Source organism: Somniosus microcephalus, chromosome 9 (assembly GCF_052327205.1).
Source record: "Somniosus microcephalus isolate GS21.2 chromosome 9, FLI_Smic_1.0, whole genome shotgun sequence".
Lineage (NCBI taxonomy): Eukaryota > Metazoa > Chordata > Chondrichthyes > Squaliformes > Somniosidae > Somniosus > Somniosus microcephalus.
This window is the reverse complement of record NC_140995.1, coordinates 135,788,200-135,804,362: the sequence shown is the minus strand read 5'-3', so window position 1 is coordinate 135,804,362 and position 16,163 is coordinate 135,788,200. Positions and strand designations below refer to the sequence as shown.

The window sequence follows — 16,163 nt, the reverse complement described above, 5'->3', positions numbered from 1 at the left end:
AACTTGGGTTTTTCAGCCCGGAAGGGAGGTATCTTGGAAGTAATCTTATACAGCTATACAAGATAATCATCAACAACAACAACTTGCATTTATACAGTGCCTTGAATGTAGAAATTGTCCCAGAATGCTTCATAAAGGTGTAAAGAAGAAATGGACACCGAACCAAATAAAAAAATAGATGGTGTGACCAAGGGTTTTAAGGAGAGGAAGATGGAGAGGTCGAGGGGTTTAAGAAAGGAATTTCAGGGCTTGGGACCAAGGTGGCTAGAGGCATAAACACCAATGGTAGAGTGAAGGAGAGGGAAATGCACAGGAGGCCGGAGGCAAGAGTGCACATTTATTGTGTTGATCTACTAATCTTCATTACTCAAGGCAACTTAATTACAAAACAAGCTTAAATCATAGTTCCAACCGTAATAACATTTGGAGTGAATATTCATTATGCTAGGCTCCCTCTTGCAAGCCTCCTTGCAGTTGGAGCAGTTGCATTGGCACAGCCTGGGAGCAGGTCACTTACCCTTTCACTGCAGCCATGACATAGCCTGGGAGGAGAACAGAGGTACTTCATACCAAAAAATAAAAATGTGGTACCAAACTTTGGCTCAAGAGTAGATGTACAGGCAGCACCATAACAAACTTAATTCCCACCACAAGACTATTGAGCACATTGCACAGCTTACAGCCGACTACCTAATTGTTACATGAAATCAAATTGCTAGTAACGGAGTCCCTGAAATAAGCACGGCTTGCAGCCCACACCACCCACCCCCCTTTTTAATAATGGGAATGGTGCATATTACCCATTGTGTACTGCAGCCCTTGGATCCTGACTGCTCTTCACTTTAATCATCAGCAAGGAAAAAAGGAGGAAGAACATTGCCATGCCAAAGCAAACCCGGTACACAGCCTTGTATCCAACCAGCACATCACAGTTCACCTGCCCATGGACTCCAGGGATGGATGTGCCCATGCCATCATCACAAAATCCAGGAAGCTGCAGAGAAGAGAGGAGGAGATGAGAGAAATTAAAACTACTCAGACTTGTTTTATTCACAAATCTTTAATTATCATTTAAAAAAAACTTTACTGCAAAGTAGAACTAATAACACATTTCTTGTATGGCAGCATGTTCATCCAAAGAAGAGCTTTGAACTTTAATTTGTTTTAATCAACACTCTGCAAGACCATGCAGGGGTTATCCTTGGAGTAATATGGTATTCGTCATTGCGTTAAAACACAGCTGTTGGATTTATTTTAAGGCAATTCACATTCAATTCCTGTACACAGGTTATCCCCCCAGTTGTGTATATATTGCACAAGATGCTGAACAAAGGAGAAAGGTCGCTTTAATTTTCCAAGAATGAGCAAGTGATCCAGTGGCATCCAGAACCAGAGCACTGCACTCATAACTCTTTGCTCAAGTTTCAGTCCTGCTTGTGCTCAGCATCAACCAGTTGCTTGAATAGATGTGATGTTACTACAATGCAAGGTCAAAATGGACATTATACATTTCACTACTACTGCAACAGCATCTGAAATAGAAATTGTGAACTCATACAAGTCTGTGTTCCACTTAAAAGTCCCTGTTTCAGGCTAAAGAACCCCTTTCAACACACATTTAACACCATTCAACACACACATTTAACACCAAGGCCTAGAAATTCAGTATAGCCACGTTCGGGGCGCTACAGTCGGGCGGCCGCTAAAGTTTGCGCCCGGCGCAAGTTCGCGCCACCTTCGCCGATATTCAGTCGCATCGCCCCAAGAGGTTGCTGCTGCGCTAAAACAGGCGATGCACGACTATTATTAGGCGCTAAGCCGGCGGTCCGGGGCGATACCCCCGAGGGCGGGCGCAGCGCAGGTGCGGCGAGTTGCTGATTGACGGCAGACACTCTGGCGCCGGTCAGCTCTTAAAGGGGGAGGGTGGACGTGTCTGGCTGCCATGCCCTGTGCACTGCAGCCCTGAAGCAAGGCCTGACCAATGCTGGTTCATCAGTTCTACGCCCTGGACCATGGGGAAGCCCGCTATTCTTCCAAATCCCATTGTACGCTCTGGCTGCTTGTCCAGGGTCATGGGGAAGGAGATGTACTGACGTCTCCTTCTGAAAAGGGCATTGTTCACCTGTCGGATGCAGCAATGTACCGCGAACTGGGAGATGTTGGCAATGTCCCCAGTAGCGGATTGGAAGGAGCCGGTGGCATAGAAGTTGAGAGCCACCGTCACCTTCACTGCCACCGACAGAGACGTCCTGCTCCTCAGCTGTGGCTGCAGATCTCTGCAAAGCAGGTGGCAGATCTCAGTGACCACCTCCCTTCTGAATCGCAGCCTCCGAACACACTGCTCCTCAGACATGTTCAGATATGAGAACTGCTGCCGGTATACCCTGGGTGGGTAAGGCCTCCTGTGCCGACACCTGTTGGCCCTTCTCCGTCTGGCCATGACTGGCACTCTCTCACAGCGTCTCTGATCCCTTTGAATGCAATGCAGAAAGCCAACGTTTCCACCCATTGTAGCCCCCATTACAGTATATGTGGTGACTCAAGGCTATGGCACTGAAAGTGAAATCCAAGTGCAAAGCTCTGGCCTGAAGCCAGAAGTACCTGTGCGAGCGCTGAGTCAAAGCAGAAAGCTCTCTGCCTTTGTCTCTCACACAGAAGGATTGGCACAAAATGGCTGTCACTTATAATGCAGGAGGAGTCCCCTTTAAATAGCGCCCCCCGCAGCGACTGGGAACCGTTCCCCTCTACCAGTCGCTGGGGGCGCCAGGCGCAAAGAAGGGCGGCGCCACTGAAGTTCCGGTTTGGGGCGCACAAAGGGCGTTGCACGATGAAATTACGTCAGGATCTGCACGCGCAGCTGAGCGCGCGCAAAGACTTTGCGCCGACGCTAAATCTCTAGTGAAGTTGGGGAGAGGCGCAGATCGCGCTGTGCCCGGCCGCTAGCCGCCTAGCGCCCAACATCTCCTCCTCCCAAGGCGCTACCGGCTGGCGCAAGCAACTGAATTTCTAGGCCTAAGAGTTTTTTTTAACCTCTGCAGCAGAGTTCAAACAAGCACATTTACGAATAAAACAGACCTCCACTCTATTCACCCCTTAGTTTTTGTTTAGCAAGAAGTAGGAGTAAAAGGATGTCAGTGTTCCTTAGTAAGTAAGGGGTACAGTAATGTAGTGGTTATTTTACTGGATTGGTAATGCAAAGACCTGGACTAATAAACCAGAGAACATGAGTTCAAATCCCTCCATGACAGTTTGAGCAAATAAAAAAAACTGCTAGCGGTAAAAGTAACCACAGATGCTGTAAAAAACCCTAATACAATAGCAAAATACTGCAGATGCTGGAAATCTGAAATAACAACAGAAAACGCTGGAAAAACTCAGCAGGCCAGGCAGCATCCATGGAGAGAGAAACAGAGTTAACGTTTCAGGTTGAAGACCTTTCGTCACAACTGGAAAGCAGGAAATGGAGCAGATTTAAAAGCAAGTTTAGGGGCTGGGAAATGGGGGAGGGGATGAAAGAACAAAAGGGAAGGTCTGTGATAGGATGGAAGGCAGGAGAAGTAAAGAGGCATTAAGAGATACTCAAGGCAAGAGGAGATGGTAATGGGACAGGTTAAGAAACAAAAGGATGGCTCTAGATGAAGTGTGAATTGCGCTGGCAGAATGAAGGACAGCTGCCACGTGGGAGAAAAAAAAAAGCACAAACAAAAAAAGTGTGGATAAAAAATATAAATGTGATAGGAGCCGAGGTTATGATCTGAAATTGTTGAACTCTATGTTGAGTCCAGAGGGCTGTAGAGTGCTTAATCGAAAGATGAGGTGCTGTTCCTCGAGCTTACGCTGAGCTTCCGTGGAACAATGCAAGAGGCCGAGGACGGTGAGGTCTGAGTGGAAATGAGTGGAAATCTCCTCTTGCCTTGAATAACTCTTAATGCCTCTTTACTTCGCCTGCCTTCCACCCTATCACAGACCTTCCCTTTTGTTCTTTCATCCCCTCCCCCACTCCTAAATTTGCTTTTAAATCTGCTCCATTTCCTGCTTCTTTCCAGTTGTGACGAAAGGTCTTCGGCCTGAAACGTTAACTCTGTTTCTCTCTCCACGGATGCTGCCTGGCCTGCTGAGTGTTTTCTGTTGTAAAAATCCAACTGGTTCACTAATGTCCTGTGTGGAAGGTAATCTGCAGTCCTTACCCAGTCTGGCCTGACACCAATTGCTGATGGTGCCATACGCAATTCGTCCAGCAGTCGAGGCAGAGCTGGAGAATTTGGAAAAAGCAGGCGTGTTATCCAAGGTAGATTGGAGCGAGTGGGCAACACCCATCGTCCCGGTCATGAAGAAAACGTTGAATAATGATAAATCTGAAGAACAGAGAAAAATTCGCATCTGTGGGGACTTCAAGGTGACTGTAAACCCGGTCCTTCACATGATACAGTATCCTCTTCCAAGGATAGAAGATATTTTCGCCTCACTATCCGGAGGGAAACGTTTCACCAAAATTGACTTGGCACAGGCATATCTACAGATGGAGATTGAGGAGGCCTCTAAAAAGTATCTCACGATAAACACACACAAAGGCCTGTACCAGTACAATCGACTGGTTTTCAGAGTAGCATCAGCTCCAGCTATCTGGCAAAGAGCTATGGAGCAAGTCCTGCAAGGGATTCCGGGGACTCAATGCTACCTAGACGACATCCTTGTAACAGGAGAAAACGACAACGAGCACCTTGCCAATTTGGAGCAGGTGCTCACTAGGCTGAGAGAACGGGGCCTACGAGCAAATCGGCCCAAGTGCGAATTTTTCCAGAAACAAATATCATATTGTGGCCATATAATTAACGAAGAAGGGTTGCATAAGTCACCTGAAAAAATTGAAGCGGTCATAAAAGCCCCAGCACCTGAAAATGTCTCACAATTAAGGTAGTTCCTGGGATTGATAAATTACTATCATAAATTTTTACCGAACTTCTCAACTGTTCTGCACCCTCTTAACGCACTCCTACAAACGGGAGTAATTTGGAAATGGAGCAAAGACTGTAAACGTGCCTTCCATAAATGCAAAGGCTTGATCACGTCCAAGGAAGTGTTGGCTCATTACAACCCATCACTGCCAATCAGACTGGCGTGCGATGCATCCCCTTACGGCGTAGGAGCAGTATTATCGCATAGATTCCCTGATGGCTCGGAGCGGCCGATAGCTTTTGCGTCACGCTCATTGAACTCAGCTGAGCGTAGCTATGCCCAGATCGACAGGGAAGCACTCAGCCTGGTGTGGGGAGTGAAGAAATTCAACCATTACCTACACGGACAAAAATTTACCTTGTTGACTGACCATCAACCCCTCGTCTCCATATTCAACCCTAAAAAGGGCGTTCCCATTATGACAGCGCAAAGGCTAGAGGGGACCCTTTTCCTAGGGGCACACCAATATGACATAGAATACAAAGGATCAAAACAGCATGGGAATGCTGACGGTTTATCGCGCCTACCGTTGCCAACGGTAGAAGAGGCACCTGCAGTGGACCCAGTAGAGATGTTCCACTCAACCATAGTAGAATGTCTACCAGTAACAAATTCTACCATTGAAAAGGAAACGAGAAATGACTCGACTCTCTCACGAGTCTACGATTTAACGGTGAAGGGATGGCCAGCACATGGCGAACCACTGTTGCCAGCATTCTCGCAAAGAAGAGAACAGCTGTCAGTGTGCCGAGGAACCTTGATGTGTGGATCCAGAGTGGTGATTCCACACAAACTCCAGGATAAAGTGCTAAAGAAGCTTCACGAGGGGCATCTGGGTGGAGTGAAAATGAAGAACCTAGCCAGAGCGTTTGTGTGGTGGCCAGGTATCGATGGAGACATCGAAGAAATGAGCAAGAGCTGTCTAGGATGCCAGAAGGTCCAAAACGCCCCACCACAAGCCCCTCTACATCCATGGGAGCGGCCCTCATCTCCATGGCAAAGGGTACATATCGACTTTGCTGGTCCATTTATGGACTCAATGTTCTTAATCGCGGTTGATGCACACTCCAAGTGGCCGGAGGTAATAAAGATGTCCTCCACCACCACGGAAAAAAACCATCACAGTATTAAGGACGATATTTGCCAGGAATGGGCTGCCTGAACAGATCTGTTCTGATAATGGACCGCAATTTGTGTCCGAAGAATTCAGGAAGTTCTTAAAAAACAATGGGGTTAAGCACTACACGTCCGCCCCATACCATCCCGCCACCAACGGATTAGCTGAAAGGTTTGTCCAGACCTTCAAGAAGGCCATAAAGGCCATGGGTAATGAAGACATAAATCTACAACATAAGGTAGATAACTTCTTGTTTGCATACAGGAATGCAACACATGTGGTAACAAACCAAACTCCCGCCATGATGTTTTTCAATAGAAGACTAAGATGCCGGCTGGATTTGATCAAGCCAAACATCAGAAGGGACGTAGAGAACCGGCAATTTCAAGGCATAAATGAAAGGCCAACTAGAACCTTCCAGATAGGTCAACAAGTTTTGGCCCAGGACTACCGTACTGAGAAATGGCAGCCTGGAACTATTTGCACACGACTAGGACCGCTGATGTATACCGTGGACATTGGAGAAAGCATAAGGCGCCATGCTGACCAGATCATAGAGTCATCTGAAAAGGGACAACCTACACCACAACTCTATATGCCTAATGATGAAGCAGAGATACCCATAGTATCTACCTCCGATCCGGTGATACTGGAACCAGATGAACTCGACACTGGCATTCAAGCCGAATCGACCTTGCCAAAAGAACCTACTACACCACCGAAAACTACTACACCACCGAGGCGTTATCCGGACCGAGTCAGGAAGCCTCCAGAGAGACTGACTTATAATTGATTAACTGCAGCAAATGTGTAGATTATTGTTCTTGTAAACATGTTAATTAATGATTACTTAAAATGTTATGTACTAATTATCTAAAAGGGGAGGAATTGTAGTGTATGTACCTTTAAGAGCCCCTGTGTACTGTAATACCGGTAGTGACCGCTCGGGTATATAAGCCTGTATAGCGTCTTGTATCTTTTAGTTCACCTCCAGACTTTGTTCAGTAAACACCTGTTAAACCAACTCCTGCATTCCGTGTCTCCATTAACACACGGATACAACAAGTCCCACACTAAGGTGGTTGATTCTTAACTGCCCTCTGAAGTGGCCTATCAAACCACTACAAAGAATGGCAGCGGTTCAAGAAGGTGGCCCACCACCACCTTCTCAAGGGCAACTAGGGATAGGCAATAATTGCCAACCTCGCCAGCGATGCTAACATGCCGAGAATTATTTTTTTTAAAAGCTCCTTAAAATCTGCGATTGGGCACTTCTCAATGCAAGTGCCAAGATGCACCCACAGGGAATCTGTGCTGTTTATCCGGTAGATTTTCCAGGGTCAGAAAGAGGTTCCATTATTTGCCTGACAATGGCAACCAGACAACTAACGGCACATATAGGATACCCACCATTGTTAAGATACCAGAAAGTCTAGTGGAGGTAGCCAGATCAGGGAGTGGGAGGGCACCTTGCCCCCCTCCCCCCCCAAAAAAAAAAGGAATCTATAGCTGCTGTACGTTTTTTTGATAAATTGACCCTTAGTGTTAGGGGGATTAAATACGTGGGGTTACAGGGATAGGGTGGGATATGTGTTGGTGTAGGGGTTACGGGGATCGGGTGGGATATGTGTCGGTGCAGGCTCGATGGGCCGAAATGGCCTCTATCTGCACTGTGGGGTTTCTGTGATAAAGATGTTTCTTCTGAATTCCCTACATCTAAAATATAAGATTTATTTGTGTGCCTTGCATTTGTAGACCAGGTTATACATACAAGTGGAGCATACTGTAAACTGTCAACAGATACTCAACCTTCTTGAGCTGCTCTTCCATTCCTGGCATTAACATAATGCAAGCCACTCCCACTCCTAACAGCAGAAAGAACGCGAAGATCAAACGAGTCACTGTTGAATTCTTCCCACTCGGGCAGCATCCACATAGAAGGCATGGTGCACTGCCACATAAACACGGTATCTACAAAGAAAGAGAGAGAAAAGTGCCAATGAAACTGTACCTCCATATAGTCAGACCATGAAAACAGGTACTTGGTGTTGGATATTGTTTTCCAATGACTTGCAATATCAATTTTTGTAATGATTTATTCTTTAGCACTCACTGAAGGTTGTAATTGAAAGAGAAATGTGTAATCCTGCATTCTAGCTACAATAAAGAACTTATATGTTTTTTACTCTTTAATTAATGGTCCCTCCTTTCTTAAATGTAAAGGGTTTATTTTCAGACATAGCTGAAATGAAGGTTGCCTCATTTGGATAAATCATCTGCCATGACAAACTGGTGTTTGTTTAAACCTTAGAACAGTTTCATAAAGAAAGAGAAAAATACAGTGAGGAGGGGGGGGAAGTAATGCTATAATGTCAACCTACCCCCCCCCCCCCCCCCCATAGCAATTTATGCCTCTAGCACACCAATCGTATTTACAATTCTTTGAGAAGGGTGTAGGAAGAGATCGACTGATAACCTTTCAGAAAAAGTGGAGGAAGTAGAATCTATATAGGCTTTTAAAACGGCAGTTGCTAATCTATGTTTCTTTTTCAAATAATTAAGGTATGTGGAAAAGCATAAAAACGGAACTAGTAGACAGCTCTTTCAGAGAGCGGGCCCAGATGAAATGGGCTGAAAGGCCTGAAACTGTGCTTTAAAATTCTATGATTATTTTATAAAGGGCCAGGGCTTTGAATGAGGTGGGAAAGAGAAGTCTGATCTCCACATTTTTAAAAAGTATTTTAAATGCCATTATGAAATTGAGTTTAAAAGGACCTGTATGCACAAGGATCAGATACTAACTTGGCACTGCAGTTATGCCACACTAACATTTTCAGCATTCCAATGCCAAAAAAAGTGCAACACTGTCAGTGGAGGCTGGCATTGGTGCAAGTGAGAGCACTTCCAAGAGACCACACTTAATGTGTTACAGTTTTACTTTATTTGTTTTCTATCGAGAACTTGAACAAGATCAGATACACACTAGAAGTGTTAAAGAGCTTATGAGTCCAAACAAAACAAACTAAATGGAATAATCAGCACGGATTTAGAAGCATTAGGCTATGTCTCACTAATCTACTGGAATTCTGTAAGGACTTAACTATTTGGAAATAATTCACTTAGAACTGCAATAGCATATGCTAAAAGGTCTAAATGTGAGGGGTCTTTTTTAAACAAAAAGGTTTGTGGTTCGTGAAAATAATTCAATTTGTTAGCTGGATTGAGAATTGGCTTAGCAATAGAAAGCAAGTGTGAAATTATATGAACCAGGCTTTGTCTGTGGAAAGTATCCTGCAGACATCGGCAGGGATTTATTCAGGGCTTCCTGATATTTACGTTATTCCCAAATTCTATTGAGGAGGGCGCTTCTTGTAGCATAACATTCGCTAATGGCTCAGAATTAAGTAATCAGTTGACTTGCACACAGAGGCCACTGATAATATTGGGCAAGTTAAACAGTTCAGCTAAGAAAGAATGTAATGTGGATCAATTTAGAGTAACGTATTCTGTTATAGGAAACAGAAGCCATATGTAGACAAGGAAAGGGCATCATTTTTGAAATGAACCGATAATGGAAATAAAAAGCTAAATGCAAGGAAATACACAGCAGGTCAGCCAGCATCTGTGGAGAAGAAAAAAAACAGGTTGACTGAAACATGGAAACTAATTCTTTAGATTAAGTAAAATTGAAGCATACCGCAACTTTAAAATAATTTAAATTACTGAACATAATTAGTCAGTCAATAATCACTACAAAAGAGAGTTGGGAATTAATCATCAACTTTCTTTAACTTTAGCATAAGCAGAAGAATTAGGTGAAAGAGTGCAGAAGTGTACCATGGAATGGTAGAACGCAAGTCACTCAAGAATTCAATACATTGGGGAGTGTTTAATTTCACACGTGTCAGCAGGGAGAATGCTGACCAGTGATTTCCCAAGAGGGAAGAGGAAATCACCACGAGCAAGTCACCACGAGCCACTCAACTGCCACCTGTTAGTTAGCTCAAGAACATCACTGGCAGAGGTGTACCGCAGGTTGCTCTCCCACCATGTCAGACAGAGAATGCAGTAGTGTGCATATATAACCTATATAAAGAGGGAGATGAAAGGCAAATCAGAGGGATGCAACAAAAAAGTGTTTCGTTAGCATTCGTACAGCAAACACTACACTGGCCCATACTAAATTATTTTCTTGTGTGTATATGCACCATATAATGTATTGCTTAGTCCATAGCACATGATTTATAGATACCCACAAAATAACAGTAGTAATTATACTCTGAATGGAAGTTGGCTTGGTGCTGTGGAAGAGTAGAGGGATCTGGGGATACAGGTTTTTAAGACATTAAAGCTAGCACCTCAGGTTTAGAAGGCGGTTAAAAAAAGCTAATGGAATTCTAGGTTTTATCACAAGAGGAATAGAATATAAAAGGTAAGAAGTGATGATGAACCTATATAAAACCTTAAAAAGACCTCAGTAGTGTATTGTGTGTAGTACTGGGCTCCACACTATAGGAAGGATGTTGAGGCTTTAAAGAGGATACAAAGCGGATTCACTAGGATGTTATCTGGTATGAGGAAATACAAATAAGGACTTGAAAAATTAGGTCTTTGTCCATTAGAACAATGCAGATTATAATAGAAATGTAAAGTTCTGAAAGGATGGGACAGGGTAGACAAAGCAGACTGTTTTAGTAGTTGTGAGGTCAATAACGAGGGGTCATATGTATAAGATTAAATGTAAGAGATTTAGAACAGAGGGCAGGAGAAACTTCTTTACATCGAGAGTTGTAAGACTATGGAATTTGTTTTCAGGATTAGTGGTTGAGGCAGAAACTAGGCCAACATTCAAGATTAGATTGAATTGGTGGGTGAAGGAATATAGGAACAGAGTGAGTAAATGTGATTAGGACTACTTGCTCAGTGCAGGGTAAACAGCAACAGATTGAATGGGCCAAATGGCCTGTTTCTGTATTGTAACATCTATGCATTTCCATTGCTGCCAAATGTATTATAGAATATACTCACTCTTTAAACACTGATGTTGTTCCCTTCACCCACATATCAGAAAAAGTCATATACCAAAGAGTGAATGTTTACCTACCAACCAGAATGCCACAAATAAAAGAGGAAAAAATAAATACATTGGCCAACTCCAGCAGTGATTGTCAGTCATAGCCACGGCAATGACGGACACAATTATTTTATTTTCTCCCTCAATACAATGAGGTGCAATATGGCTATTGACACCATCACATGTTGCATTAGAACTATTCCAAGTCTTTCTTTTAAAGATTAATTGTTAATCTATACCCAAGTTATAAATAGAAAACATGTCAAGGGCCCACTGGGTAGGGTATTTATCCAACAGGCAGACCACACTCATGATCACAAGATAGTTATGGATGAGGAAAGCCATTAGTCTAACTAAATTCATCCATCCAGAAAGACTCCACCAATTGCAGCATCCATTTGTTTCTTAAATGATCCCAGGGTTTTTGCTTTCATTGCTGTCTGGAAGCCTGTTCCATATATTGATCACTCTCTGTGTGAAGAAGAATTACCTTTTATCAGTCCCAAACTGACCTTCTACTAGCTTAAACTTATAGGGGGAGAAATTCGGTATCGCCCCATTTGGGGCGCAATTATCGGCCGGGCGCAAAGTTTAGCGCCTGGCGCTAATTATCACCTCCGACTGCAAACTTGGCTTCTATCGCCCCTGGAGGTGATTGGAGCGCTAAATCAGGCACTACACACCTCTCTGAAGGCGCTAACGCCGAGGAGCGAGGCACTACCTCAAGAGCGCTGGCGAAGCTCATGTGATGTCAGCCAGCAATGGAACACAGACTCATTGGTACTGGCCAGTTCTTAAAGGGGAGGGTCGATCTTGCACTCCATCCACACCCTGCTCATTGCAGCCTTGAATCTCAGCCTGGAGAGACCTGTACATCAAATCTGCTGGAAAGAACAATGGAGAGGCCCAGGGAAAGAGCTCAGGGTGCAACCCCCACAGTCTCTTCTAAATCGATGCAAGGAAGATCAAATCAAAATCAACCTGCAAAGTGCTGCTCAGTACCCAAAACTCTTTCACACAGCGTTGAATCTCTCCAGAAGTCTCTCGCGCTCTCTCTCAGAATGCGTGGTGCAAAAATGTCACCGACAAAAAAAGGCAGGAAGCGGTCGCCTTTAAATAGCGCTCCCCTAGTCCCTTTCTGACAGTATAACGCTCCCCTCAACCTGTCGTTGCTAGCAGCAGGCGGTAAGGCAGGGGGTGCCACTCAATATCCGGTCCGGGGCGCTGCGCACTTGACTGACGTCACAATCTGCCGGCGCAGGAGATCGTGGCGGTAGTGTTTACCGCTGCCGCAAATTGTCTAGTTAATTTCGCAAGCGGTGCAAACATCGCCGCGCCCGGCCTCTAGTTACTTTGTAACCCATTAGTGCCCTCTTAAGGCGCTAACGGGAGGCACAAACAACTGAATTTTTCCCCCATAATCCCTTGCCCTACTATTGCAATGTAATTTAAATTTATATCTCATATGTACCTTTTCCATTCCCTTAACACTCTTGTATACTTCTAATATAAAAGTCACGAGTTTGTTATGTCACAGCTACCCTTTGGATAAGTACAATGTCCAACTGATACCTGGAATATACCTACTATTTTAACTCGATAGTCAAGTATAACCACTTTTCTATATAAAATTAACGACTAACACTTTTGCGACCAATGTGAATATTCGGCCCACCTCGCTTAAAGATTTTACATCTCACAGCTGGCAATCACATTTAATCTTTCTAAATATAGATTTTAAGTGATTTGCAGCAGTAATTAAAGGGAAATCAGCAGCTCAACTCGGAGTTTTCAAGGTAGGCTTTATCTCCAGGACAACCCACTCTGAACACTCAGGTCAGTTTGCACCCCAACAAACTGGCAGCCGGGGAAGATTTGTTGCTACAAACACTACATTTGCTGCAGTGCAAACTCATTTGACACAGTTTTCATAAAGGCCAAATAAAAAGTGAATACAATGGGCAGGAAATTGCGGTTGGAAGCGTCCCGTGGGCAAATGCCTCCAATCCGCAAGAAAGGTACGCACCTACCTGGTGACTCTTGAGCTCCTGGGCCTGTGGGTGTACGCCTGGCTAAAGGCCCACGTATCCCTGGGGCGCAGGCAGTTCGCAGGCGTCCCTGGGATCACGTGGGCCGGCCCAACCAATCATAAAGGGGGATTTCCATTATGCTGATGGAGATTACGTACAGAATCCCCATCAGCATAACAGGAATCCCCTAAAAATAAATCATCACGTTAAAAAATTTAACAAAATACAATTTAAGTAAACATTTAAAACACAAAATGTAATTTTTTGAAAAATAAATTTAAACATTTTTAAAGGGGCCAAAAATAACCTAAAAACTAATTTTAAAGGTTTTTGAATATTTAAATGATTTTTAAAATTATTTTAATATTTATTTAAACCCTTTTACCAGGCATAAGAGTTTCGTGGCAATTCACTGGGCAGTAGTTGGGCAAATAGCCCAGCGCCAGCCAATGTCCATTTCCTGCGATCTGTCAAGCTGAAACTTGCCAATGTCAACCAACCAACACAATATCATCACACCCCTCTATTTTTAAAGGAGACCTGTCTTGCTGCACCTAACGCCCTTCAGTGCAATACTTTACTGCTTTCTCCAATTTATTGCAGTCAATTATGAGGCTTACATCTTTTCAGGAAAGCCTGCATATGTTCAAAATGTGACCCTTGGGCACACCTTTTACTGAAACACTCAATCCAGCCTCCCTCACAACTTGTCAACGGAAATATTGTGGGGAGGGAACACATCATATTTGGGATAACAACAGAAAATGCTGGAAATACTCAGCCTTAACTCTGTTTCTCTCTCCACGGATGCTGCCTGGCCTGCTGAGTATTTCCAGCATTTTCTGTTGTTATTTCAGATTTCCAGCATCCGCAGTATTTTGCTATCATATTTGGGAATTTGGTCGACATTTTGCACACCACATACACTCTCGCCAATCCAACTATCAGCTTTTAAACCACTGAACAGGTTCAGGAAACTATCTGGAGTTTTACATAATCGGATGAAGACCGTTAGCTATTTAAAGGCCTTGTCCACCATGACTCATATCTTCAGCATCACAAGTCAATGACATCACCAGCCCAGGAAAACCTCTCATCGCAGAGGCAATGCGTCTAAAAAGAACATGTAGCGGGCCGCAATAACAGCACTTAAATAAAAACTGCAACCCCCAAAACTAACTGCACACACAAGAAAAAAAAGATAAGCCAGGATCAGCCAAGTACTGGTCGCAGTGTCTGCTGTCCCCGCCTTTGTTGTCTGCTCTGCTCCGGCTCTGCTCGCAGTACTGACGGAGACCCAGCCGGCGCTTTCTCTCGCACAGCAATTCATTTCCAACGCCTTTATTAATAACACGTTTGCTAAATTATCCGCGGACCACTGCATTGAATGCATTGAAGCTGCGCACATACCCAGCTGGCTAAAGAACAAGCTCCGAGCACAGCTCCCATGGCTTTGCCACCGCTCCGGCTCCGGCTCCTGCTCGGCAATGCTGGAGCCGGCAGAGTGACAGCTTGCTTACAGGCGCAGCGCTTCCGCTCGCCAGCCCGCTACACCTCCACTTCCGGATCTGGCCTGGCCAGACCACGCAAGGAGCCCTCAGCGTCTCTTGTTGCAAAACATGTGTTTCTACATCTATATCTATCTTATATATATATGTACGTCTTTGATGCAAATGCGCACTTACATTTATGCAATATACTTTTTGCATTATTTCAATATTATGAACTTAGAAGTTGACAAGTTGTAAATTTGGACCATTTTATTGATGGAGATAGCAAGGTGAATTCTCCGCCATGTTATTGCAGCCAGTACACTGGGCTGCTGCTTTCAGTGAGCTTTTCACCAGTATCTCCAAAGCCCTCTCCTGTGTTGTGTACTGTAGCCCAAGAGCTGTTATAAATCCTTGCCCAGTAAATCCCTCCATGGCTTTTCCACCACACTCTTTGCAATCTCCTCCAGCACTATGCACCCCCTCCCAAATATTCTCTTCCTCAGACACCAGCCATTTGTGCACCCTCATCCCTTTGAGCATTGGTGGTAGACACTTTAGCCACATTGGTCCAACTCTTATGTAATTCCCTTCCCAAACCTCTGCACCTTTTTAGACCTCCTCAAAACCCGTCTCTTCAACCGAGCCTTAAAAATCCCCACCGACACCTGGGAATCCCTGGCCCAAGACCGCACAAAGTAGAGGAGAAGTATCCGGGAAAGCGCCGAACACTTCGAGTCTCTTCGCCGGGAGCAAGCGGAAGCCACGCGCAAACAGCAGAAGGAGCGCACGTCAACCCAAGCACCCCACCCACCATCTGCCCCACCTGTGACAGAGACTGTAGGTCCCTCATTGGACTAATCAGTCACCTGAGAACTCATTTTTAGTGTGGAAGCAAGTCATCCTCGGTTCTGAGGGACTGCCTAAGAAGAAGAAATTATCGCTCTTAATCTCTTCCATTCCGGCTCAGTGTCCATTTTCATTACACATATCTGTGAATGACTTTTTTTTACATTAAAGGTGCTAAATAAGTCGTTATATTCCCATTATTTGTTTCCCTTTTCCAGTCTTATTACATTGCATTTGTCCATTCCACTAATTACAATTTGTCATTCATCAGTCCACATTCCCAACCTATCCAGATCCCTTTGTATTTGGTTTACATGTTCCCTATTTTTGAAACCCCTCAATTTCTGCATGGCACTCTCCCTTCTCCTCCCATTTGGTTAATGCTGCATTCTCCTTCATTCCCTACTCCAGTGTGCCATTCCCAGCTGCTCCCTTCTTTTCCCTAAAGTACTGCCCCTTCCCCGCTTCATTACCACCCATTCCCGTTTCCCTCTGTTGCTATCTATTTCCCTTTTTCACTGCCACCCACTATTCCCTTTTTGATCGCTATCCACTGCCTACAAGTCTCCCCCACCCCTCCTCTTGCCATCCACTTCGCCCTCCCCATGGCATCAATTCCTTTGCCATCCATTACTGTCAGCTGGAAC

At 44.5% G+C, this 16,163-nt stretch overlaps 1 protein-coding gene across 1 annotated transcript in view; it reads right to left on the bottom strand.

Moving 5' to 3' along the window:
* The window catches only part of serinc1 (serine incorporator 1), a 43,148-nt gene extending 28,450 nt beyond the window's left edge, over nucleotides 1-14,698 (bottom strand). The window contains exons 1-3 of the mRNA XM_085997289.1: nucleotides 14,588-14,698; nucleotides 7,883-8,044; nucleotides 801-994 (exon numbers count right to left, since the gene is read on the bottom strand). Coding sequence (XP_085853415.1) covers nucleotides 801-994; nucleotides 7,883-8,044; nucleotides 14,588-14,626 — 395 coding nt within the window. The 5' untranslated portion in view covers nucleotides 14,627-14,698. The remainder of the gene's footprint in view (nucleotides 1-800; nucleotides 995-7,882; nucleotides 8,045-14,587) is intronic.
* Nucleotides 14,699-16,163: the final 1,465 nt, after the last annotated feature.